Here is a 27,970-nt window from a genome sequence, read left to right on the forward strand (position 1 = left end):
TATATATATATATATATACAATGTTAATATGTACTTTACATTCACACATTTTTTAATTTTTCAATGATTTTCATGTTACATGGCACGTAAACTTGTAAATAGAATTCTATTCTAAATTTTAGCATAAATTTCAAATTGTCTAACGTGGGGATAACAGAAAATATTTTCAAAAATCCAGAATAAAAAGGATTTTTAATTGCAAAGAACATTATATTTAAAAAAATTAGTTCTTTCAGAATTTAATACGTTTGACATTTCATCTATAAATCTCACTCGTGAGTCTGTTTATCCAGAACGTACATTTTCCTTGCTGCTTTCGAATTTTACCTTTTCACTAAGAATGGGCGATATATATAGAAAAAAATATCCATATTTCATATCGCAATGTATCGTAAACAGAAATATTGATACATCAAAATATTGGTTGGATAATATGCAATATTACTGTTATCGATATTTTTATTTTTAAGCAATACGCGCATATGCATATTGATACGCATATCGATGCACAAAAAATCGATCTTTTTGCAAAAATAACGGTTGCAGATCATTTTGAGGCTATTTCATCGATTCTTTGAATAACTATTCTAATCTGAATTTTTTTAAAATTATTTTTATTAAAACTACAGTATATTATATATAGATATTATATATAGTACTAATTGAAATATATACATACATATATACATTTTATTTTTTATTTTGTATATATATCTTATATTTTATATATATATATATACATTTACACATTTTATTTTTATTATATTTACTTATTATATATGATTCTAATCTTATACATTCTTACAGTAATGAGTATGACCTATGACCTATGATAAGTAATGAAAGTTTCAATCCAATTTTAATCCGTACTAAACTAACACGCGCTTATACATAATTAAAAGAGGGCGTGGAGCGCGTTTCGTCTTTACGCTCACACGCTGTAAACATAAATTCATCCTTGTTGTCTATTAAATATTAAATAAAGACAAGTGATATTTATTACAAATGTAAGCATAAAACGCACCCCCTATATCGGAAATTCGATATTTTTGTTCAAATATCGATAGATGTCAATATCGAAAGACAAATTATCGCGAAAAAAGTCCAAAAATATTAATATTTAAAATATCGTTCATCCCTACTTCCCACCCACGTTATTGACAAGTCGCAACGGTAGAGTTCGATTATTGACATTTAAGTTTGATATTTGTCGTGTATCCTGACTGGTTTTCTGGCTCCATTCAGTATGCATTTTCGCGAGATTGATTAGCAAGTGAGATCTACAGTCAACTCAAGATCATAAAGCTATGCACTTTGAGTCAAGGGGGTAACCACTTAATGCAATCGTGGGACAGAGTCCTCGAAATCATTATAAAATTCATATGAAATCTCTATGTATAATCCGATAATTACATATGCAACCACGATAAATCATTGTATAATATTAAATAAATTCGTATATTTTACCAAATGACTTCATATGTAGTAAAAATAATTATTTGTAATCAGATGAAATCATATGATTTCATGTAATCTGTGAGACAATATTTTAGCTAGTGGTTACCCCCTCGCTTTGAGTAGTTTTGCACGCTTGAATCCGCTTATAATTAAAACAGCTAATTTCGTTATTGTTATTTTACGAGACCGTATTATCCTTATGTTAATCACGCGTAGCTTACTTACATTACAGCTATTATTAATTGAGACCAGATTGTTTTCGCAGGTTCGCTTTTAAGTTGAAGATACAATGGAAATGCATCTTTTGCGATGGAAATGAGATAAAATATGCATATTACACGGATACAAATAATTTCTGGTCCCTTTGTGCGTTATACGCGTGGCAGTTTAATTTTAGACGATTGTCGACGTAAGGTAATCTTACAAGTAAACAATATCAAATCTCATAGGACCGTTCACGTGGGTACTCTTACAAGTAAATTATGTTTGCTGTTGGCCCGAAAGATTAGAATAAAACGAGGCTTCTTTAATATTAAGGCTGGATTGTTTCACTTTTCGGTAAATTCAGCTCACTTTTTTACTCTCTTTCTCTTTTATGCTCTTACTCTTTTACTCTTTTGTTTATCCAATAGATAAATTGTTTATCTGAAGATGGAATAAAGACGGCCCTAAATGAATTTTCTTACTTTTCGAAGTACGTATCTTTTTATAAAAAAATTTCTTTACTATTTACGTCTCGGTTTATTTATTTTCCTCGACTGTATGAAATATTTTTTTAGAGTGTATGGAATGAAAGTTCAAGTTAAAATAGAGACAATATTCATTTTCGCAAAATGATAATAAAACGACGGCGAAATCGACTGTTAATTTTAACTGTTATAAATACACGGTTGGAAAATTTGTGTTATATTTAATACAATTTACGTGTCCCAAACGATCCACTTTATGTGTTAATTTAACACAAGAATAATAGAAGATATATAACATAAATATTATTGTGAAAAATAAACACAAAAAGGTAATACTGACGTAGTTTATAAACAAATCGTGGAAACATTTTTTTAGTAAAATAAATATTTATGTTAAATTAACACGTATTTCATTCATCTTAGAATTTACGTTTTAAAATACATTATTTTTATATTATTTGTTCATTTACGCATAAATTGTGTTATTTTGATTCTAAGAAATGTTGCATATTAATTTAACACAAACTTTTTAGATAACATAATCAAATTATAAATTGACATTCAAATATGTTAAAAATTTAACACAAAATTTTGACAAGGACTTGAGTGGACCGTTTCCAACACAAGTTAGAAATGTTTTTTACTATGTAAATTTGGCGGAGGACTTCGTATCCTGAGTATCTTGTTATTTACAGTTCATGAGTAAGAAAAAGATTACGACTGTCTTTTTTTCCTTTATTTCACATTACGTGCCGTTTCTTCTTACAGGTGACACGAATATGGGTGACTCACGTGCACGCGCGTGTGAATAGATATAAAAATATTGATTTTTTCATTTATCCTTTTGTATTTATAGAGATGCTTCCGTATCTGTCCCGGCATCTAAACTTGTGCAATACTTTCGACCCATTATATCACCCCCATACACAATGAAGCTACCAGCTATTGTTACGTACGAAGGCAATAGACGACTGAGGAGAGGACAGGGGAAGTATAAATTGCGGGCGGGATCTACCGCAAATATAATTACCGCGATAATTTCACTCCCTTACCATATTCCACTGTTACTCCTCTGATCCTGTTTTTGACAATATCGCGCGAGATAAACACGGTGTATGTCTTTCCAGCGTTATTAGCAAAGTATTACAATGGAATTGCATCAATTTACGATTAACTACGAAATGACTCGTTAAAAATAATTGCGATGGTTGAACATGCAATAGATCGCGCTTTTCAGAAAGTCAATTTGTATATAGTTAGAGACATCGTTGCCTGGTTCTGTTTCCGCGCAAATAAATTGATTTCAATATTTGATGGAAAATGTGGAACGAAAAGACCGATTTTACTGAAATGTCTAAAATTTTGCTAGATTTAGGTTTGAAAATAATTTTGTTGGACTATTACCAAAATAATTGTGCAGAACGCCTAAGTATAATTAAACAGGAGTCAGGCACAACGTGTTCTGCGCCTGACTCCTAGTGCCCTTATTCTTTCCAATTCTTCGATTTAAGGAGTCTTGGTTAGTTTGATTTGTTATTAAACAGTTTTAACAATCAGCTTGAACATTCTACATAATTACTTTGTTGCTAATCCAACATAATTATTTTTAGATCTTCAGTCACACTAAAAAAAATTACTTAATCTTAATACATACTTCTTTGAATAATACTAACTAAACACTTACTTCCTGTAAATAAATATTCACTTAAAATTAAAAAATGATAGTTAAATCATATTTATGATTCTTGTATTAAATGAATATATGTTTGCGTTTGGTACATATATATTTATTTAGAATTATTCAAACAAATAACTTTTTTAATTTAGGATTTTTTCCAGTGTAGCTGTTTTTTAAATACTTTTGCAAAAACGTTCTTTCTGTAACATAAACGACGAGGAACAATGTGATTTTTTATGCTCCGATTGCATCAGCAGTGCATGACAAAATAAAGATTGCAATTAGATAGCAATTTCACCTTTTGTAATATTGCGCAACTATAGATAAATCGATGCTCATTGAAGCCGCAGGACACGCACAAACTTTCGTTGCCTGTCAACTGCCAGACCAGACAAATTAAAACGTAGTGTGGCAATCATATGTCACCGCGCCGGAACGAATTTCCAAAAGGAAAACGAAAAAAGGAATGCGCAATTTCACTTCGCTCCGAAGGAAATAACTTTCTCAGCAGCGGAAAATAAAGTTCCGTTCTTTCTCGCTCGTCATCGTTCCATTTACATGACGAATGCGTGCCGCGATTATGAACGTTATCGTAGCCATGTGTTGACTTTTTTTTACGAATAAGATTTATGTTTCTCTTTTATTGCGGTATAAATCGCATCTGTATTACTACAAAATGTTATACGACGTTGTTATACTCTCGTTACTTTCAACATCAATTTTTACAAAAAAATTTTATCCAACAAAAAGGTAACACTTTTTGTAACATTTGTGTGTAACGACGAGTATAACTGTCGTAATAAAATCCATCTCGCGGTATGTCTGCTGTAACCGTCGAAAGCGATTCATTTCCACTGTGCGAATACCGGATAAAAACCTGTTAAAATCCTTCTATTCTTCATTTCTCTCTTTGGAGTCAAACGAGTCAAACGAGTCGGATAAAGCATTCGACTTTTATTTTTATCGTTTTATCGCGAGTTTTATCTGTGCGTGAGTTTCCTCTTCTCTCTCCTGCTCCGAGCACTAACAGCCTGCACCGCGTGCAACAAACTGCAGTGCAAGTGCATCCAGATAGCTGCATCGTCGTTGCACGTTGCGGCACGATCGACCGCACACGTGTCATTTAGAGTATCCTCCACCACCCACTTGCGTGTTCCTATCACCCAGGTCGTGGGTGGTTATAGGAATGACGTCGTCCTATCGTGACGCCGCGACCATGCACCAATTACCGTCGCGTAATCCTTTGGGGATCGCCTCTTTGAATACCGCAGGCTTGCGTGAATGATCCCCTTTTTTTTCTTGTAAGTTATGGAAAAACCTGAAGTCTGCTGACCTCGTTTGTTGCATCTGTACTCGTTTTGCTGTTATCATAATTCATGAACCGTATACCTAGAACTAGAAGAAACGGTGAGATAAAATCAAGGTCCCGTTGTTCTTTTATTTTTCTCCAGTGTGAGTACTGCAAGCTTTAAATTAGGGCTCAGACAAAAGATTCGAACATGTTGAATATTCGATCTATTCGAATAGTTCAAAGTTGAAAAAAAATGAGCATCTAATTCGAATATTTCGGACAGTTCGAAAAGTTCGAGCTTAAGCAGTGATCAGTATGAATTGTCAATTCGTTATGTCCGAAGATTCGGACGGTACGGACAGTAAACAAATATAGTATGCCTTGGAAATAAAAGATCAGTTTTTCACGAATATTTTCACGTTTTGTTTTATAAAATTAAAAATCGATTTTATTTATTTTTGCAATTTCTTATAGTTTAATATTTTAAAGTGCACTTAAAAGCCGTTGTGCACAAGCCGACGTAAAGATTTACTTGCACAATTAGCATATTAGTTTATTAGAAATAATTTTTTTCGTTTTTACTACACTCGAACGTCTTTTTTACATAAAAAAAATTTTTCGATTTTTTTAACCCATCATATTAGGAAAGTTATTACACATGTGTAATAACGTCACAATATATATAACTGACTGTAATTGAATATGCATATTAAATTTAAATTAAATTCCTATATTTATTGATATCGCCCTACAAATATCCTGAGTCATCCTGGACATATTCAGGTTGATCCTGAGGACAACTTGTGATGTCTGAGTTCGAAATATAATAAATTCGAACTTTCTCTCAGCTCTGAAGTAGGTTAAAATAGTTCGAACATACATTCAGTACGAACTATTTAACGTTCGAACTTGAGATTCGAACTGTCAAATCGTCTGATGTTTCCGAGCACTACTTTAAATCATTTAAGTAAAGAATCGCAAACCGAAAATAATAACGGCCTAAAAGATTCTTGAGAGTAAAAAATATCTAAATATATAAAAATTCTCTAAAGATGAGGGAAATTTTTTAAAATATTTTTACAAAGAGAAAATTCTTTCTCTTCGAGTTAAATTAGTGTGTTCCGAAACGGGTTTTGGCGATAAGTTCTATTTTTGAAAATTTTTACGGTAACCTTAACTTTAAAGTGATCCTAAAATGAAGCTCGGACTCCGACGAAGTCACCAGAGGTCGCTGTTTTTCCAGCGCACCTACATATCTTTATATACTACCACATCAATATCTCAACCTATGATACACGCAGTCGCACGTTCGTGTCAATTTTCGTACAATAAATTCATCGCGATAAAGCGTCTAAGTCTAATTCTAAGAACTCGACGTTATTTGTTCTTGCAAACTACGTGTTTGTGGATTACTATTTCGTAAGTACAGTTTGCAAAACTTTCGTATCAAGTCAATGTTGTCACGACTTGACAGCTTGAGACGCCATGTTACACTAATAGCGAATTCGATTGGACGCACTCAGTGCGCACTGGTGCACATTAAAACTGTTGTACACAAAATAACGAAAATATGTTTATAAATAAACATAGAAATCGATTAAATCGTAAAATACTCAATACATTTTATTGTACTCTTAGGTAAAATATAATATGTATTTCATAATTCGAAATATTTGCATTTCATTTTTATACTCAAAAATATATCAATATCGAAATTTTTAGTCATTCTCGGCATAAACTTTACCTCACAAACACGTATTAATGCGTATACTTTAATCCTGAAAAAGGATTTTCGAATCTGTGAAAGAGAAAAAAAATATTTGTTATATAAAAATTATATGATTTAGTCGGTAATACAGATGGCTTTAGGATTCCTTTAAAGTCCGCAACTTGACGGAGAATTAGAATTATTGTTCGAATACATTTACATGATTTATTTGCGCGTGAATTTTTTAATAAAAAAAGTCATTTTACTATTACAATTATTTGCATTTATTTAATTGGCTTTAACGGTTATCGACGGCGAGCTGATTCTATTTTGGTTTTCCAATTGTGTCGTTTGTGATCGTAACGAGCAACGCCGAGATCGGTGCAATGACGAGGTACCTTTGAACCTGGAAGCCCGCCAACTTCCTCGAGGGCAAGGACAAAGCCGGCCAATAGATTACACCGCCATCCGTTACATTGCCACTGGTGTACTCGTAATAACAGGCCGTGTTAGTCATTGCATTGTTATTATTTTCATTTTCCGCCTCGTCCCTTTAACGATATATCTATTTTGTAAATAATGCGTCTCGCCCACACAGAAATTCGAGATCGATTTGCACCTCGATGCGGTTATTCCAGACAGATCCGAAACCACAAATTAGTGACTTGATTCTGATCGTATTTCGGAAGTGTTTTCCCAAGATGCAGCTTGTCTATGTTCACATCAGACGATACGAATCTCGCGGTTTTCTGCGTCACAGATCCAGGCCTCTTGGGAATTCTCTGCGGTTTGCGAGGGTGGTCGTTACGAACTTACACCTCCCACTGGGATAGTTATTGGTCGGTTGAATCGTGCGTGTCCGACGTCTATATTTGATTTAATTGTTGACCCTGATGTGTCTCTATATAATTCGCAAATCGCAAAACGTAGTTCATGCTGAGCAAATGCTGAAACAGAATGATGATCATCGCACGCAAAACACACACAGATGAAAACTAACTGTATGCGATGAAAAAACGGAAATATTCATTCTGTCTCTGCATTTGCGAACTTCGTTTTGCGACTCGCGAGTTATGTAAAAGCACTTTAATACTTGAACATCAACTGTTTCCATTTGCAATATCGTAGGATTATTTTTTTAATCTCGAATACGTAATGCGGGGTCTACAATAAAAGTCGTAGCGATCGTAAGTCCGTATTCATAGTCGTAGATCGATCCACGATTGATCTCCATTTTAGGCGAGCTAGGTTTGAATCAATCAGATGTATCAAATGAAAGACTGATTCAAACTTAGCTCAAATCGAATCTCAAGTTGAATCACGACTATAAATACGACCCGTAGAGTCTTAAGTCGTAGAAAATTAACCAATCACAGTCGAATATGAAAAGAATAATTGACTATGATTAGTCAATTTTCTACGACTTAAGATTAGGATCTACGACCGCTACAACTTCTATTGTAGACCCTGTATAAGAGAGATCTTTGAGATCTCACTAATATATATCTATATTTTTTTTTTCATTTTCTATATCTTTGATCGATCTTTTTTAGATAATTTTTAGAAGAAGGCTATCTTTTTTTCGAGTATTTAATTTAAAAATATTCAATTTAACCCTTACTTAAGATAAGAAAGTCACTAAAGTGGCGCTGTAACAGTGTTACATTTTGAGGCAAGGGGAATGTAATAAAATAATGAGTTATAATAAATCTTGCTCAAGAAAAAGTTCTGTAAGGTTGTGAAAATAGATCCCCACCTCTAAAGGTTAAAGTAATTTTTTTATTATTAGTTTTTGCGAATTCTGATTAAGAAGCTCTGCCATTGAGAATTAAAATTAATATGCTCTTTTTACAATAAGCATTACCTAAACTTAAGTCTTAAGCCGTAAAAAATTGACCAATCACAATCGAATGTGAGAAGAATAATCGATTATGATTAGTCAATTTCTTACGGCTTGAGAGTTAAACTTAGGTAATGGCTTTTAAAAAGCCCATAATGTTCACTTCAATAAATGTTAAGATCGAAAAAACTGAAAGGAGAAAAAAGGAACGTACATCATAAAAGGATTCAAATATTTGATATTTTAATATTAAGCATTTTTCTCTTCGTTTCTAGAAGAGCATCGGGAACTTCATTCCTCCTCCATCCTTCTCGAATCTTCACCTAAAAAGTCTCATTAAAATGCTCTTTTATCTCACTCTAACGGTAATTCGCGGCGGGAAACGCATCTCTGTTTCTTGACCTGCCCGCACCCAGTCCGACCAGCTGATCATTTGTCCTGGTCGCGCCGGCCACGTCGGCGTTGAGGGAGTCAGCCGAAGAGGATAGACGAGAACGAACGAACGAACGAACGAACAAACGTCGACGACGACGACGATGACGACGACGACGGAGCCGCGTCGCGTCTGCGCGTCCCGACGCCATCGTCGGTGGGTCGGTCGGTCGGTCGGTCGGGGGTATTGATTTTCCACGTCGTCATGTGTGAGTGTGCAGTCGCGCGCACACGCGCTGACCGCACACATACACGTATACAGTATACACACGTAAATTCACACATACATTTGCCGCAACGACCGGTACACCGCGGCGCGGCTGCCAATCCGCCCGCGGAATTCCGCAAAGTCTCTCCCCGGCGTCGTCGTCGAATGGTACCCTCCAGACTACCCCGTCGTCACCTCGCGAGGGCTTCCATTCGTGATCTCGTTCGAGAAAGGTGACGTTATCTCGAGTTCGCTGATTCATTTGTTCGTTCATTCGTTACCGGTTTCGCCGTCGCGCGGTCTCCGAAGGAGAAAAGTTCTAAGTGCTCCGACGTGACGTTGTCACTCCCACCCTGCTCCTCATCGTCCCCGAGGGGAGAGGATGGTCTCTGGGTAGACGTGACTCCACGAGGACGGCGTTTCCATTTTGCCAGGTCTTGGCGAACGTCACGTCCGGTACCGCGCACCGCGTATTCACGTAGGGATACAAACTTCTTCGTGCAACCGCGCGTCGTCCTCTCCTCGCGGAACTGACCGAGGTCTGATCTCGTGTTCGTTGGTTGCGTGTTGCAGGCTGCGGTAAGCGATTCGCCGTTCCGGTCTCGGCGAACAACCAGAAAGCGGCGTCGCACCGTCGCCGGTATCCTGAGGCGCCGGTAGGCGGGAAGGCAGATTCGCCGAGAAGAAGAGGAAGACCGTCGCCTGGCATCTAGTCCCCTGTCAGGTCTGTGACCAGAACACCAGCCGGCGATGCCTGCACCGACGTCAGCGGCGGGTGCGGCCGAGGGCGGCCCGCCCCGCACCGAACTGCAGGAGTTACAGCTCAAGGCCGGTCAGACTACGGATGAAGTGAGTTGAGATATATTGATATACATGTATGTATACATGTACATGTATGTGTATATTTTATGTCCGTATATATATTCACGCGATGTGACAGCCACGAGGATTTACGACGCGGGGATTGAAATCAACGTAGTTTCGCTGAAACTTCGAGTTCCGATTTTAATCGCGCGAGGATAAACTCTCGTGTTTGTCCGCGACAATAGAAAGGCGACAAATCACCGTAAAATCCTCTCCCGCGTATCTGCGCTGTCGGAAACTTACCGAATAGAAACATCTCGTGGATCTTTCGCAATTTTCATGCGTTATTAAGCGTTTTGAATCGACTTGTTTGTCTATGTATAATTAATTCAGGATAGATAAAAGCAGCAATTTATTCACGAAGTCATTATTGCATGTCTTATTCATATTTCTCTAAAAGTAATCAATATTATTCTTAATTCGAAGAATCCTTTAATCTTGATAATTTTTAAGAACTAATTTACATAACTAATTTATTAATAACACAATGAAGTCGATTTTTTCGAATAAATTGTATTTAAAAAAAAAATGATTGCTATTATTATAATTGAACTATAATTTATAGACCTTTTCGGTGCCAACTGTATATTTTTTGATAGAATTGCAAATATGATTATTATTCTTAACATTTTAATAGTAATAAAAATAAAACTCCTATAGCCACAATTATATTACCATTCAATTAAAGTCACAAATATCAAACACTTTTCTCTCAATGTACATTTTTATAGCATAAAATTACTGTTGTGTTGGAATTCAAAAGAGAGAAATCGTACTTCTTCTCTCTAAATCTGAATCAGTGGATAGTCACTAATTACCCAAATACTTAGCACTGGATAATCAGTGAAATTCAACTAAAAAAGGAAGAATGTTTGAGCATTATATAACTAAAATACTGATATTTGCACGTTAATTTCGATCTTCCAATACCATATTTATTGAATTTATGCACTAAAACAAAGTTAGTTAGATCACATAATAAAGATTAGCTAAGTTAGGAATCTCACATTTGATTCAATTACCAGTGGCATACTTGGCACTGGTATCAGTGATTATTCACTGATTCAGATTTAGGGGGTGCCTTTTCTTAAAAAATAATCTAGCGTGAGAAAATGTATCAGGGCCAAGATAGAATAGCAAAGTTGTAGCTCTTCTGGAACAATTAAAATTTTAAAACACATTTGGGATTCCTCGGGGTCACACGTGTGGTAACCGGCGTGATCGACTTTGTTTCAGTCTCTGGAGAGCACGAGGCGTATGCTGGCGCTATGCGAGGAGGTGAGTCTATCCCTTTCGGCATTTGTTCCTTCCTTTTACTTGCGCATCGACCCCTCGATCCTCTCTCGACCGTCCTCGAGAATCCCGTGTCGGTGCACCATCCCCATATTCTTCCGTGAATCAAATCCCGTGTAGCGACCCTCCCGCAACCCTCTTTCGTTTAGTCCCCCGTAATCTCCTCAAAACCCTCGAACAACCCCGAACCTCCTCCTGTCTCTGTCTCGTAAACTAGGAATGATTTTTATCGACGAATCGTTATACGCGCTACTGCAGCAAGACGGGCGCCACTGCTCGCTTGGAGTTCCACCTCGAACTGCTTTGAATTAAAAAGAGAGAAACAGAAAATGAAAATGGCAGCAAAGAGAAAAAGGAGTCGCGCCAGAGAGAGGTGGGCAAAGTACTATTTCGATTAACCGGTCAAGTGGCGAGTACCTCGATCCCGATCGATTCGATTCACATAATTCGCATTGTCGAGGTCTGGCTAATAGACCGTGAAGTAGACGTGAAGTAATATCAAGTACGAAGCGGTTGAACACGTATAGCCTCGACCGATTAAATTTGATTCGAGAAGACCGACTAGGCATATGAATCTCTTTTCAAATTAAATTTTTACTCCTTGACACTTTAAAAGATGGCGGTGTGAATTTAACATGCGGTATCTGTATAATTCTCACTGGTGTGAAGCCAAAGCAATCTAGTCTTCTTTGGTGTTAACATTAATATTATGGGTTTTAAAAGGAATTTAAGATCCACAACATGTTTGGTGTTAATATTAATAGTTAATTAATAATTAACATACATGGTGGATATTAAATAATCCACACCGATATTTTTTATAGTGGAGGCTTCTATACTAATTTAGTTTATCCGACTGCGAATGACCAAGTCTCGTGTATCTCGTCCTTCTTATTATTTTGATCGCAGTTTCGTTAATAATAGATAATTGACGTACTGACGAACGCCACTTGACTGGTTAAGCGTTGTTCTTAGCGGGCGCGCCGGTTCCGCTTTGCACAAGATTCACGTCGGCGAGACAACCTCCTGCGGGATCTCCAAGTCGTGGGTGGAGGAGAGGAAAGCTTCGTGGGGGCTGTACAGAGGGATAGACGTGGGGAAGGACGTATTCGCAGGCGACGTCGAGGACGTGGGCAAAAACGTGCGATGTTTTCGAAGTAGTATTTTATCCAGCTCTGGCGTCACACACGGAGGCGACGATTCCGGCGGCGTGTTGCGGTTTGAGCGTATAAAGCAGAGAGGGTAAAGAGGATTCGTTTCGCGCGACGAACGAGTGGAGTGAGTGGGTTCGCTCCTCACAGGGGAAGGGAAAGGGGACAACGAACCCAGTGCCTGCGATCTTAGAATCGCGAGAAGAAAACTAAAACTAAAAATAATAATAATAATAATAATAATGAAAGAAAGAAAGGAAAATCGATCGGGGGAGAACGGAATGATCGCGCGAACGAGCGTTTGCTCGCGCGAGGAGAAATTTGTAAGACGACGCATCGACGCGCTCCGAGAGACGGCGAGGCGCTCCACGAACGTGCGCAAAAGACGGACTTTTCTCGTCCCTTTTGTCGAGTAAACTTTCGTAATTACAAGGGATGGTTCAGACTGGGACTCTGAAAGATACATCGTGAGTAATAATTGTACGTTGTGTACGGTGTTTCGCTAAGCTCTGAAAATATATATATGGTAGATATTGCGTCTTTCATTTATGACGATTTAGTGTAGAACAAAGGTACAAAGGGATACCACATAGAAGTAGTCATTTAGTTTAGTAATTGGGATAAAGATGCAAAGGAGTAGCACATAGAAATGTAGTCATTTATTTTAATAATTGAAGATAAACTATTCTCTAACGTTGTTAATAAATCTGGAGGATTTTTGAAAGATTGTAAGTATGAAAATATGGAAACTGAACCATCCTATGTATGTTCTTGTTCGTTTTCGATATATTTTTTATTATTTTCCAAGGTACTCCAAAACTGTCGCATTTCCCTTCAGTCATGGATTTTTTCCAAAAGAATCTCGTTCTTTGTTTAAAGAAACGAATACGAGGACAGGAGAGGAAAATAAAAATGACATTTTTTTTGTTAAACAGATTTTATTTTAATAAAAAAAACTTGCGATGTTCTCAAAATGGTTTACTGTTTCAAAATAGAAAGCTTACAATCAAAATTTTCCCAAGACAAAATCTATTAAATTATCAAAGAAGCTTAATTTATCAAAGAACTTTCTTGAATATCCGGTGACTTTAAAGTGCTGCATTGTATCGGATGTGCTAGAAAAAGCAATCTCAAAAGAATTTCGAGTTATTTATCTAAAGAGAAGAATACTCCAACTAAATTGCTTTCGTTTTGTAGTCGCTGTACATATTAGAGAAATGTTGAATAATTTTCAATTAAAATATCGATTTAATTTTTTTTTAATTATACGTAAAAGAATTCAAGGAAATATTGTTTAATACTCCGAACTAGATTGCTTTGACTTCATTTTATAGTCGCTGTATATAATAAGAGAAAGCTGGATAATTTTCAATTAAAATATTTATTTATTTTTTTCTAATTATACCATAGAAGAATTCAAGGAAGGACTGTTTAATAATATGCGGAAGAAAGCGCAGAACTCTTTCATCGAAATTTTTCGAGTTGAGGGGAATGTTACGCGACAAGAGAGTTAGATTTCGCTTCTCAAGTTTCGCATCGCTGTTGCGGAAGTGACGATGTATGAGTACCTTTTCGACTCTGCTCCGCCGAGTTTATATCGATCTAATGTTCCATTCGCGTGTGTTTACTCGCGTGTATTTTACAGTATTGCGTGCGTGCGTTCGCGCGTGTGCCACGACCGTGAAAAAAAAAACGATCTGTCTGCATTCTGCAGCTCTCCACGTTCTCTTTCCACGCATAATTATTCGCTGTCTATATGTCCGTACCTTCGATATCTGTTATACTATATTCTCGATACATATGTGTGTGCGCGTGTGTACATCTCTATATACACGAATGTACGCGTATATCTGTTTTTGTACATATTTACATACAGAGATGTTTGCTCTTCTTCTACTTTTAACTTACTATACTTGTCGAAGGAACGTACGCAACTGGCTTCCGTGATCTGATCCGTTTAATAATCGGATTATCGTTTCCGATAACGTTCGATCTTATTTCAGCATCGTATTTATCATTATTATTGACACTAATGGATAATTATCAGTGATTGGCTTTTCTGAATTAGAAAGAGTTCGGAGATTATTTTTTAATTCAATGGAACAACATATTGATTTTTTTTTTACAATCTCGTATCTCATTAATATTACATTTCGCTCGATTATTATCAACATAAATTTAGTACCTTTGAAGTAAAAGTATTTATATGATCTAAATTTTTCATAGTTTGCAATGCCATAATATTTAGAATAGTGTACAAAGAATAATTAAAGTTGGGCTCTTGAGATAAAAATTAAACAATAAATGAAAAAACATTTATTGGGCAATTAAGAGCCTAAATTTGCGAATAGTGTAATTACAATAGTGTACATGAAATTACACGATTCTATAGCAAACTTTTACGATTGCATAATATTAGGCAAATTTCAAACTCGCTGTAATTTCGTTCATTTTATTCGCGGCTTTCGCAAGAAATATTATAATACCGAGGCGAAAGAGGATATCCGCTTGAATTTCCTTCAAGTTTATGGACGGAGAAGATCCGTCGAGGTCCTTGCGTCGTTCCGTTTCAGTTTCTCTCGCTGCTACTTATCTACCTGTGGCTGCACTAATAAGCACTGTGTCGCATTCTTCCGAGCACCGAAGACGTCCTTCGAATCATCATCGACCAAGAGAAGCGTACGTACACACACTCACAATGCGCAATGCGTCATCATCGTCACCTCGTGACGCGTGATAACGATCGCGTGAACAGTCGATCGACCAGAAAGCGAATCGCAAACCGATAACACGAGCTTCTGTGAGGGAATGGGAGGAAACGGTTTCGTAAAATACCGGAGCTATGCGTGTTTCTTCTCGATGGGAGGAGAATCCCCCAAAAGTCTGACGCGAATTGCGAGAGAATTACGGCGACCAATCGGTCTTTATCTCCGCAAAGCTCGATCGTGATATTTTTTGTCACGGGGATCAACTCGCGGTACACCCGCATCTCTTTCGTAACTCCCATCAACGTAAGTTCCCTGCGCGATGGTGTGCGAGCGACGCTTTTTCGTTATCAATAGTTCGTACTTGTTATGAACGTTGATGTTACACGATTTTCTTGTAATGAAAATTTTCTCGAGGATAAAAAAATTATTTTAGAAAATGAAGAAAGCAAAACTTTTAATAAGAAAAGTTAACATGAAGGTTTGTTATTTTTATCTATAAAGTCTAGATACAAGTCTAAATACAATTCATAAAAATAAAGAAAAAATCACATTTAATGAAACTTGTTAATTTCAATATTTTTATACATGTTTTTCTTATTGATAACATATACGACAATTTCTTATTTATTTACTTCCATAAATTAAGCGGCAAATGCATTTTATTGTGAGACAATTTTCCGCTGACTAACTTCGATTAACCTATTATTCGCCGACAGAGATTTCCTAATGTTTATATTGATCCCGAAACGCTCTAAAACGTGTTAATTATTAACGCTAATATGATTTTACATGTAATATAGATGATTACACAGAACTAATGTGCAGGTTAATAAAGTATGATATAATAATAATTAATTATAGCACTAAATGATATTAGATACTAACAAGTATATTAATTATTACGAGATTAATATTTATTATAAAAATAATATTTATTATGGTTGCGAAAATAGCTCGGTGCTTTCGTCAATTAATTATGCTTGCACACCGTCGACGCAGACAGGCGTATATTTTTTCCTATTTTTTTTCTTCTCATTATCACGTATTTGCGAAGGGCAGTCCCTTCCTTTTCCTTGTATGTGTGTGCTTCTTTAATTGATATCGCGTACTACAATCGTTTAGTTACTTATGTGTAGACAAGTAAACATCGATTCAACGATCAGTGCTTCTCTTCGTCTTCCTTTGGACGAGATTGTAACGCGCACGAGGACCCGAAGACGCAAAGCAACAGCCCACTCATCGTGCTTTTGATGCACTATTAATTCCGGCAATTGTATTATACATACACGCGTTGTACTGTAAACGTAACGCAAACGATTGCGTTGTGCAGCGCAGCACGCGAATTACTCAACGACAGCATTGAAGTTCGCGATAGCGCAGCGAGCTGAGGGAAGAATATCTAGTGCTCGCGTGAAAAGGAAAAAAAAAAGAAGCATAAGAATTATCTTTCGCGGATGAAACTGCAGTTTGACTTTTCGCTCTTTAACCCTTTGCGCTTTCATGATCTCTTCGTACGAGCGAGATATCATTCCGTATTCTTTTAGAATTTGTCCTCTTTTTTCATGTCAGACTTTTCTTTTATTTCTTCTGAAAAATGGCTTTTGAAAAGATAAATGAATGTCGCGAGTCATACAAAAAAAAAGTATATATATCCTCTCTTAAAATTAATATTTAAATTTATCTAAAAATGAAGCGATTAATAGTAGATAAAAAATATTTTTTTAAATGTTCTCTATTTAAAAAATATTCTAGTTCTTAATATTTATTTTTTAGGAATTTGAGAAAATTATCTCTTTTTATCAGGGTTGCCACAGACCTGGAAAATCGGGAAAAGTCAGGGAAATTGTTCACAGTCAAATACGTTCAAAATTTATGCACTTTAAACGATTTTAATAAAATTATTATATTTAATTCGGTATTTTTATTTCTCCCCTCTTTTTCGTCATAACTGCATTCTTTTTTTTCCAAAATTAATTTATTTTTTGCTGTGGCTTGAATTCGCACCCAAAATTGTACTATACTACTAAGCTTTTTTTGCGTTGTTTTTAATAATATAGACTAGCTTTCTTACAATCCGTGAGTCTAATTGTTAAAATTTACGTATTTTATACTACACTCATGGAAAATTTTCTATTTTCATCTAGAAATTTGGAAAAGTCAGGGAATTTTAAAATTCATTTTCTGTAGCAACCCTGAAGTTGTATATTCGTGATCGAAATTAAGATCAGAATAGATATTTGTTTTTACTATACGGAAGAATATCATTTATGAATTATGATTTTCGTTTTGTACTTTATCTGTTCGAGAGAGATTTTATAGGAATGACTATCTCGCATCTCGACGCATCAGCAAGAGTTAAAGCGCAAATAGATCTCGCGCGAGTGGGCTCTTCAAGATCCGATCATCGAGAGAGAGAAGGAGTTTGGTCCTTACTGAGAGGGAAGTCGACCGCTTAAAAGTAGCTCCCATCGAAACGAGATGTTCGAAAAGAGAAAAACGGCGAATGCGATTTAAAAAGAGAAAAATGAAAAAAGAAAAAGGGAAAAGGAAAAAAGAACTGAATGAAGATATGAGGAAAGAAGGAGAAAAGCTGCGTCTGTATATGTGTATACCAAAGCTGTTGCTACTCTCTCTCTCTTTCTCTCTCTCTTTCTCTATCTCTCTATCTCTGTCTCTATCTCTTTCTCTCAATATTGTTTGTTACTGGATGTTAATGTATGTGTATTGTATACGTGTGCGCGATGTGTACCTGTGTGTGGTCTTTGCTTGCTTAATCCGCGATCTCTACACTTGCCTGTTCAATTGCCTATCCGCTTTAAACGAGATTTCAAGGATCGAAAGAATAATTAGCGACCGTTTTTCAAGTTCAATACGATATGGAAAATTTTATAAAAATTTTGAACATTTCATAAATATCATAAATATTCAAGGAAAATTAGATGTCTGCCGATTTTTATAATTTTAATATTTTTGACATTAAATTAAGATGTAGAGCAGTACAAGTGACATTATGCTTATTACAACCAAAATTACCAAAATGTTGAAATGATGGAAATCTTTATTTTGTAATGTGAAAAAATACTAATAATAATTATGCATTCTTTTCTCTAATACAAAATTTTGTCATACGTTTAAAAAAAATTATTTGTATAAAAAGGAATATAAATAACAAAAATTTTAAATATATTCCATTATAGTCGTCGCTGGTTTATTTTTTGATTGATGAAATTTTGTTGCCTGCTCGCTTTGGCTGTTTGGCTGTCTGTTTGTGTGTGTGTGCGCGTGTGTGTGCGTGTATTTGCCTTTTTCCTCTTTGCAAGCCTCTATTCACTTTCCCTCTTCAGTGCATCGTGCTGTCGTTCTTTTTAGAAGCAGTCATCACAGCTCAGTATAATCAATACTCAGTGCACTACGTTAATTCACGCTATCATACAAAACAATCACATTTTTCATCGATGTATGAGTTGTCCCAAAAAATTTTACAAACAGACCGATTAAAATTTTATTTGAGCATCTAATAATTTATAAGGTAATGAAGAATTTTAGAAAATTATTATCGCTTAGATGTGAAAGTTATTAAAAATTTATCTGAATAATTGTTATAAAGTTTACATAAGCTTTTGTGCAATTTTTTTACGAATGCACGACTCTATCAATTTACATCCAGAGAAAAGTTTCTTCGATTTAAAGAAATGTTTCTTTGCTATACGGTTAAAGAAAAAATTTCTTCGATTTGAACATAATTTTTTTAAATCAAATAAACTTTTTAATTTGATTTCAAAAAATAATGTTTAAATCAAAGAAATGACGTTCAAATCAAAGAAATTTTTTTCTTTAACCGTATAATAAAGAAACATTTTTTTGAATCGAAGAAACTTTTCTTTGGGTACACAAATTCTATTTTGTGTATGAAGTAAAATGTTGAGGAAAGAAGTAATTAAAATCTTGTTTGCATATTGCGCGCTTATGCTTTGCTGATTTTCAATAATATGTTAATTAGTTCTATATCATATACAATTTTTGCTAAGGAAAAACCAAATGCGATAAGTAAAATATCACAATTAATGTAAACTTTTTTTGAGACAACTTGATCTTTGAAAGATATTCAAGCAATACTTGTTTAATCTTTTGTACCCAAATGTGTTGTAGCGATTTATTTGTATCATCAATTGGTAAAAATAATTATATTTAGTATATTGTGGAATGTGTGTGACACTTATATTTTTTTAAATAATAATGTATATAACACATCGAGTACAAGGAATTAAATGCACTTAATGAACGAAGGACATTTTTTATTAATTTTTTTATTTCTCTTTTATTATTTAAAATTTATCTAGATTAATCTAGGTAAATTTACTGATCACACGATATTTTATTTATACCTTGTATGCTCGTCACTTTGATATCACCAATTTCTCACTCTTCACGTTTCCTCCCTTATTTCTTATGCACTTCCACCATTACCTGCCGATATTTTTTTTAAATATTGATATGCACGCTTGTGCCTCAAGTCGAATGAGGAAAGGAGCAAAACATGAACAAATATCAACGAGTGAAAAATAAAAAATTGTCAGAAAATCAATATCTTACATTATTCTCGCAATATCGCCTTTATTTAACATGGCGTTTAATCTCTAAATGCGACTTGTTCAAGTCCTATTTAATTGATATCTTTTATTCGATCGTGTTCAATATTTTATTTAACGTGTTAATGGTCGAATGAAATTAAAATCGGATATCCGTGTTTAATATTAAATACAATAGTCAAATATGAGTAATTATATAATATAAACGAAGTATTATTATAAGTATAAAAGAGGAAATTGTTAAACATGTATAAAAATATATAGTCGCTTATCCTTTTCTCCTCCTCGAGTCATCGATCGTTTCATTCATTCGCTCATTCACTCATTCGCTGCCCCTTCATTCACCCTCCCGCCCCTTCCACTCCAATTACGTGTGCGTGTGTTTTACATTGCACTTATCCAAGTACTCGCAACCCTTTTTGAGTCCTGAAGTGTCTCGCGTCGGATTTCTTGCCGAAATTTGTCTCGAGTTTTGTATTAAATTGTGTGTGTCTTATATATTATATTACAACCCTTACAATCCTTATCATAATTAATATTGATATAAATTCGAATATAGTATTAATATAAAATATTACTTATCATTTTCACGAGAAATAATTTGAATCTTACATTATTTTTAATATGTTTCAAGTATAATTTTTAGGTCTTAAGCTTCCAAAAAAAATTGTGTTCGTTATAATGTTCTTATTCGTATTTATAAACTTTTACGAGATGCTCTCTTTTAGGTTTTATTTTTTTGTTCTTTTCATTCAATCTTGAAATTTCTTCTTTTTTTAAATTAACATATTAATTTAATTATTAAATTAAATATTATAAATCAAGCTAAATGTTATAAAATATTATTTTATTTCTTAGATTTCAAGATATTCGATTATGATATACACATATGCATAGAGATACGTTCTTTTTTTTCTTTTATTAATTTCAAACCATTGCTGCCACGCGAACACATTCTTGACTCAAAGAGGCCTCGCGGGGCTTGTAATTTGCCTTGCGCATTGGAAAGTGTACTCCATACCCTGCGTTGTACCTCTACCTACACTTTACTATATATCGTTCTTTTACTGGGTGTCCAAAAAATTCCCACCTACCACCCAGAAAGAAAAAGAAACACTGCAGACGTGGATCTCTTCGATTGCGCTCGATCTTTCTTTCGCTCTCGAAACGCGAGAAGAGCGCAGGGACGATCGGCGACGATCGAGGGATCGAACCTGTTCAGCCGAAACTCGTAGAATGTCACAAAAGGCAAAGTCCCTCCCCCCCAATAAAAAGTCAAACAAAAAAAAAAGAAACAAAGACCGAAAGAAAAAAAAACACGCGCTTTGTCAGAAGGAAGATATCCCGCCATGTGAAAACAAAAATTAATAAACGCACAACAACGGCGACGACAATTACAGCAACAGGAACAACATCTACAACAACTACAACATGAACAACAACAACAGCAACATCAACAATAACAACATCGCCATTGACCGATACAACATCAAGAACAACAACAACATCAACAAATCGACAACAAGCAACAACATGCCAACACGTTCGTACCGTCACACCGCGTACGACGGTACCTCGGTCGGGCCCATACTTTTCTCTTCCAATTGCTCTTGCCCGCCCTGCTGTGCCCACCTGTCTCTGCGTCACGGGCAAGTATCGCGTACAAACATATGCGATATATATCGACAGTACGTCAAGGCGAACCCGACGGCGCGCTGCGACATTCTTCGTAATAGATAAAAAATACAAGGAACAAAAAAATTCAGAAAAGAGACCTCTGAAAAAGTAAAAACGAAAGAAACGAGAGAGGACCCGAAATACTTCTCACTCTGTCCCACTCTCTACGCGTGCCACCACCTCAACATGTCCGGCCACAATGTCCACCTCTTATCTTGCTTGCCCAGTACCCATCACCGACTTGTCCGTTACATATACCTCTATCTATATATGTATATATATATATATATACATATATATATATATATATATACCTAACTACTAAACTAATATACTACTAATATTACTATATACTATAAACTTACTTAAAGAACAGATGTGAAGAAAGAGTAAAGAAAGATGTCGATTCTTTCTCTCTTTCTTTCTATCTCTCCTTCTTTCTCTTTCTTTCTTTCTCTCTATCTCTATCTCTCGCTCTCTAACACTGGTGGTGGTTGTCTGTGTTGTGCTGCCTCTGTCTGTCGTAGAGCAAGGAGGCTGGCATCCGCACTCTGGTCGCACTCGACGACCAGGGAGGTGAGTGAATTCCGCTTGTTAGAAATTAAGTAATGGCCGAAAACGAGGGTAGGAGATGAAGGAACGAGGAAACTACTCGTTGTCGTATAATCACGCACGTCTTACAATTTAACACACCGTCTGTCAGCCACAAGCGTTACCCGCGAGTGTTCTCCTCACACGCATATGACACGCAAACGTATAACATATATGACACAAATGTATAATATGACGGAGTCTCGAGCGAGAAAATTATGGGAAAAATAAATATAGCGAGCCTTTATAACTTTTGTGTTCTTTCTACGCGAGATGTGCGAGGAGTATTTTAATTTCATTGAGTGAAAATAATTAAAAGTTTATTTTTATTTCTGTCGTAAGATGTCTTTCCTTTGAATTTGTTCTATTTCCAGGAAGCTAGGCTGCTTTAAATAAAATCAATACTTAAAAGTAAATTTTATTTAATTTTATAAGGATTGAAAATAGAGATCTTTTCGTTTTGGAAATTACTTTTGCGATTTCCCTAATTTTCCTCGTATATTTTTACGTTGAAGCTAAACGACAATAGTTAACAGTATTCGGGCACCCCGTAGATTTCAACCTAAACGCTATTTATGCTTGCTACTTGTGAGAGAAATTCAGAAACGCGTTAAATTTTTTGAATACACCTACGTAATTATTCTTTCTGATAATTAGACGCATGACGGTATAACGATTGAACACTGACTCTTCCGGTCGTGCACACGACGAAGGCTCTTAATACAAAGAAAGATCCTGGCACACAGAAAAGTACCAAAAATATTTATATATTTCATATTCGATATTAAATTTTCTTACGAGCGGAACAATTTCTCTATAAAGCGACCGAAAGGGTTAATTCAATGATCTCGAGTCAATGCCTCGAATTGCTCGCAGGTTGTAACAGTTAACAAGACGGAAATTATTCTATTAACATACTCAGTCCTACCGGGGCCCGAGGTATTACGGATATTGGGGACTGCTATCCCCGAACAATCATCCGCGTTAATTACGATCGATGTGCATGTGCCGGATATTAGCATGTCCCAATTCAGCAAACGTTTGTACGAGTAATTCGGCAGCGCCGGATCTCGCAGACGCAGACCGTACGTGGAATTCTCGCGAGACGTACAATTTGTTCTATAAACATTGGCGTAAAACGTCAGGTAAAAATTCGAAAGAACCTCCGAGAGTCTGTTTTTTGTGCGAGAATGGGGTTCAATTCTGAACTCTGCTCTCCAAAATATCGATAAATTTACGCTCGGTTTACCTAATGCGCCTGAAATTACCTCATTTCGACGCGGTTTAACGATTTAACGTTTCTAACGTGAACGTGAATATATACGGGCCAACGGTTGGTTCCGCTTTAGCTTTGCTCTTAATCGCCTCTTATACGTATCTAAGAAGGCTTAGACGGGAACGATCGTCCTTACACCATAATAGGATATCAACAATGAAGATCATTTCGCGCCCGATTAGCAATCTCGATTAGAGAGATCGACAGCCAACTGCCACTGCACAATCGCAAGTTGTATACCATTACTGTCGAATCTACTACGATTACTATACTGATTACAACACCATATCGCCATTACTGACACTACTGATACTGCTAATATTACTAACGTTACTACTTGTACCAGTACACTACGCCTAGACTGTGTCTTGGGTCGTTGAGGAAAATTTTCATTAAATTAAACTCAAATTTTCATTGAGTTGACTCATCAATCCCATATAAATTTACTAAATATTCTATTTTTTATCATCTCTGATTGAAATCGAAAGAATCTTTTTTTGACTCTGTTAAATTTTAGCATATGAAAATTTTTTTTCCTGACGACCTGACGAATGCAGCTCATGCGACTATAACGCGAATTCTATAATTCAGGCCCGTTTTTTACTCTGTGCGTCACTACATGTCTCACCACCGACATTATTAAGAAATCTAACGTTATATATAGAAGAAATTCTCACGGCATACATTGTCGGTCACAACATATACATGACGTGAAAATGTGCCTCCAGCAATGAATCAGTCATCGCTGCTGCTGCTGCTGCTGCTATCGCTGCTGCTATTTGCCAGCGTTGACGCGAAACGGCTCGTACACGATCCAACAATCTGCGCGGATTGTTGTCGCAAACGGACATCATCATTGCATAAACAGACCATTACATTAACTTTGCATCTTAATACAGATATTTTTATTAACGTATATCGATATTTTGACAGCCTTTACCTCTTATGTATGTATCTCTATCTTGATACCGATCTTTAGACCCCTTTCGTCTGATGTTGATCTTCTATCTTAATTAGGTATCTTACCCTGTAATTTTTCCATAATTTTTCTTTCTTGTCGCGCAGACTGTTGGACCGCTTGTAGGAACCGCTTAACGAGATCCGATTGCTCTCGTGTATAATGAACAGCTGTTGTTCGGATGGTGTATTCCATCGTAATCGTTTCCGTTTTTTTTTTACTTTTTTTTCTGTGTAAACCGATTTCACACTCACACATTCACCCTTCCCATTTCGCTCCCTTTCTTTCTCACTCTTTCTATAGAAGATCGCAAATACTTTCTGCTATCCATACGACACGCTAAATGCGTTCGCGTGCAGCGAAATACAATAATAACATCTGACACGTGGAAATGATTTTATCATGCATTCGAATTTTCCTCCTCGCGGCCCTTCATATCCTTTCTCAAATGTGGTGAAATTTTAAAGCGTGCCAAGCACACTCTCACCTATCGAACGCTGTTATCGCGTCTGCTTTCGTATACGGGACGTATCGGAATAATTGGGACAGTCCCACGAATTAGGCATCGCGACAGTTTTCGATATTCACAAGTGCACATTATCGTATTTCATTCAGTACTCTCTAAATTCTTTGGAGTGGAATATTATTCTACACTGAGAGAAAAATGTTTTGTATTTGTAACTATAATTATATATTACTATAATTATAATTATTACTGCTATAATAATAATAACAGTAACTATGTACATAGTTCTATCAACAAATGTATATTATAGTTGGCAACTAAAATGACTATATAATTATAGTTATTATAACCATAAAATAGTTAAAATTACCGTAAAAATTATAGTCACTTGAATCATTTTTATGGTAATTTCAACTCTATTTTATGGTTATAATAACAATAATTATAGTCATTTTAGGTTGCCAACTATATACATTTGTTGCTAAAACTATATACATATAGTTACTGTTATTATTATTATAGCAGTAATAATTATAATTATAGTAATATGTAATTACAAATACCAAACATTTTTCTCTCAGTGTAGAGAATAAAAATTGAGCCACTCCTGAAAAGGTGTAGCTCAATTTTCAATCTTCAGAGAGTGACAATTCCTTCTAAAAGGTTTAGAGAATAGACAATTAATAGTAAGTAATAATCTACGTTATAATTTATGTAATTAACTTACTGTAGTGTGACAAGGCAAATTATATCGAGATAATATTGTTACGTGAAACCATAATAATCATCATCGTCATAATTCTCGACCGGCAATAGCCGTCATCAATTAAACGATCGATTTACCATAAAGTGATTCGCCATAAAGCGGTTATGAGCGAATATTGATTTCAGCATCACTTTCGTCATCTGCTTCGTTAATCATTGAAAGTGTCGCGATGTTGCACTCGTGTCGCAATTAGCCCGATCGATCCACACTTCACAAGATACACGCTGTAATTCTTTGGACTGTGTACTTATCTCTTTACTGTATTTTGTATACTGTAGCCATTCGCGAAGCTTACAGCTGTGTCGCTTTCAGTCTACGTGTAAAATATACATATATATATTTTTTTTGTTCAATATATATGTAACTACATACATATATATTTCTCTTTATGTATGTACATATTAACATGTATCTGTCTATCTAGTGTACATATCAAGAAAGTATATAACCCGTAATTCTCGTAAACGCTTGTGACAGTAGATATCTGTCTGTCTGTCGTAACTTATATATATTTTATTCCACTCCTCTCTTTTTTAACCTAATATCTTCTCTCACTTCCCTTCTTTCTGTCTGTCTGCCTTCCGTTTCTCTGTATCTCTCCTTGTTTATTTTTCCTCTTTTTCTTGTTGCAATCTGTGCATCAAACGTGCAACTTATACTTTCTGTCGGCCGTCGTCTTACCAAAGTTGATACTGTCCCCGCTTTGACTTCGAGTCGCTGGCCGAAATGTAATGTGCGCGGTGTATATACGTTATCAGGAAGGACTATATGTGTATTATTATATATAGATATAACGTTTGTGTGTGAGAATCGAGAATCGGTCGTCCAATTGAGCTCGGAACGAAGTAGATTAACAAGAAAGCGAAACGTCGCAAAGAAACTCCGCTCGGCGCGATCACGCTAATCACCGATTAGTACGGCGAGAGTAATTAAGTGATCATCGCCATCGTCGTCGTCGTCGTCATTGTCGTCGTCGTCATTGTAGTCGTCGTCTTGGTTGCTATCGTTATCATCTCTCTTCATCATTTCTGGCCGGTTTAATGTATATTCGCCTAAATACGCGTTTGACTCTCAAGAGACGCACCGACGACAGTCGCTTGAACTTATAATTGACATGACGACCTTAAAAAGATCACGAGGAAGCATGAAAATTATTAGATTAACCCCGAAAAATCTTGAAGTTTCCTTCAACAGTCAATCACTTTCTCACGTTTAAACTTGCTTTGCAATTCCCCTCGAAAGATCATCCTGGGAAATTACCTCGGGGAAATAAGCAAAGAGCAATCTCTGATTTAATCTAATAATGTTCACTCCTATTTCTTATCCACGAAGAAAACTTCCTTCCTCTCCCCCGGGAAGTGGGGACTATAGTTCACCGATAATCAATATCTCTTTCTTTGTCAACGTCGCCGACGCATCTCGCCCATTTACGCTCCATTAGATCGTCTCGTCATCAGTCATTACTCTTAATATCGTCGACGTCGTGTCCATCATCGTTGTTATCTCTCTATTCTTGCTGTAACTTCTATTGTAAGCGCTAAATGCAGAAACCGGTTGCAGTCGTGGCTGATTGATCGCGATTGTAATGCGAGGGAAATTCGATTAGAACCGATTATTGAGAAATTGGGATGGTTTCATGCCAGGTCATCTCAGTTCTTAAATCGAGCCCTTTTTTTTGGGAACTCAACTTATTCGAATAATTGCCGTCAGTGATTCCATGTTTTTTAGGAAATTTTATTATTAACCTTCAACTATATTGAAAAATACTCCTAAATTTGAAAACGTCCTGTTTGAAGTACAGAATGCAAGTGAACCTCCGCCTTACGGCAATTGATAAAGGAAAGTTCAAAATTATTTTACTTGCAATTTAAAACCTCAATCATACAAATTATACAATTGTCCAAAAATATTGGTTTGGGTCCACATGACTTGTTCTTGTAGTGGAGGGTTAATATAAAAGTAAGTAATTTAACTAAAATGACTGCATGACTGCAATTGACCTATGAAGAGGTGGGTGAGGTGATTATGGTTACATCGTTGCGATTAGGATCATGTACGTATCTCAGAGACATTGACACGATGAGCTGCCTCTGGATCGCTATTTCGGTTATCATCGTTCTTATTAACCTTCTTACTATTTTTAACACATTATTATTATTTATTATTATTATTATAATTACTTATTATTACTTATTTGTTCGACTTCAATGAACATATTATTATCTGTTCGTTACGCGCGGCACGTTCTATCGAGGAGAGCGCGATTTTTTCTTTTCTTTTTTTTATATTGATAAACGCAACTTGCGATACAATTGCAACAAACGATT

The 27,970-nt window shown here is 35.8% G+C and overlaps 1 protein-coding gene across 4 annotated transcripts in view; it reads left to right on the plus strand.

Moving 5' to 3' along the window:
- The window catches only part of Snap25 (Synaptosomal-associated protein 25kDa), a 51,643-nt gene that overhangs the window by 3,718 nt on the left and 19,955 nt on the right, over nt 1-27,970 (plus strand). For 2 of the 4 annotated variants that reach the window (XM_018502324.1, XM_018502323.1), the window contains exons 2-3: nt 9,878-10,153; nt 11,405-11,446. In XM_018502324.1, the coding sequence (XP_018357826.1) occupies nt 10,055-10,153; nt 11,405-11,446 (141 nt within the window). In that variant the 5' untranslated portion in view covers nt 9,878-10,054. Of the gene's footprint in view, nt 1-9,421; nt 9,783-9,877; nt 10,154-11,404; nt 11,447-22,113; nt 22,163-27,970 lie in introns of those variants that run through there. The other 2 variants (XM_018502326.1, XM_018502325.1) reach the window with 2 other exon arrangements.

Source organism: Trachymyrmex cornetzi, unplaced genomic scaffold (genome assembly GCF_001594075.2).
Source record: "Trachymyrmex cornetzi isolate Tcor2-1 unplaced genomic scaffold, Tcor1.1 scaffold147, whole genome shotgun sequence".
Taxonomy (NCBI): Eukaryota; Metazoa; Arthropoda; class Insecta; order Hymenoptera; family Formicidae; genus Trachymyrmex; species Trachymyrmex cornetzi.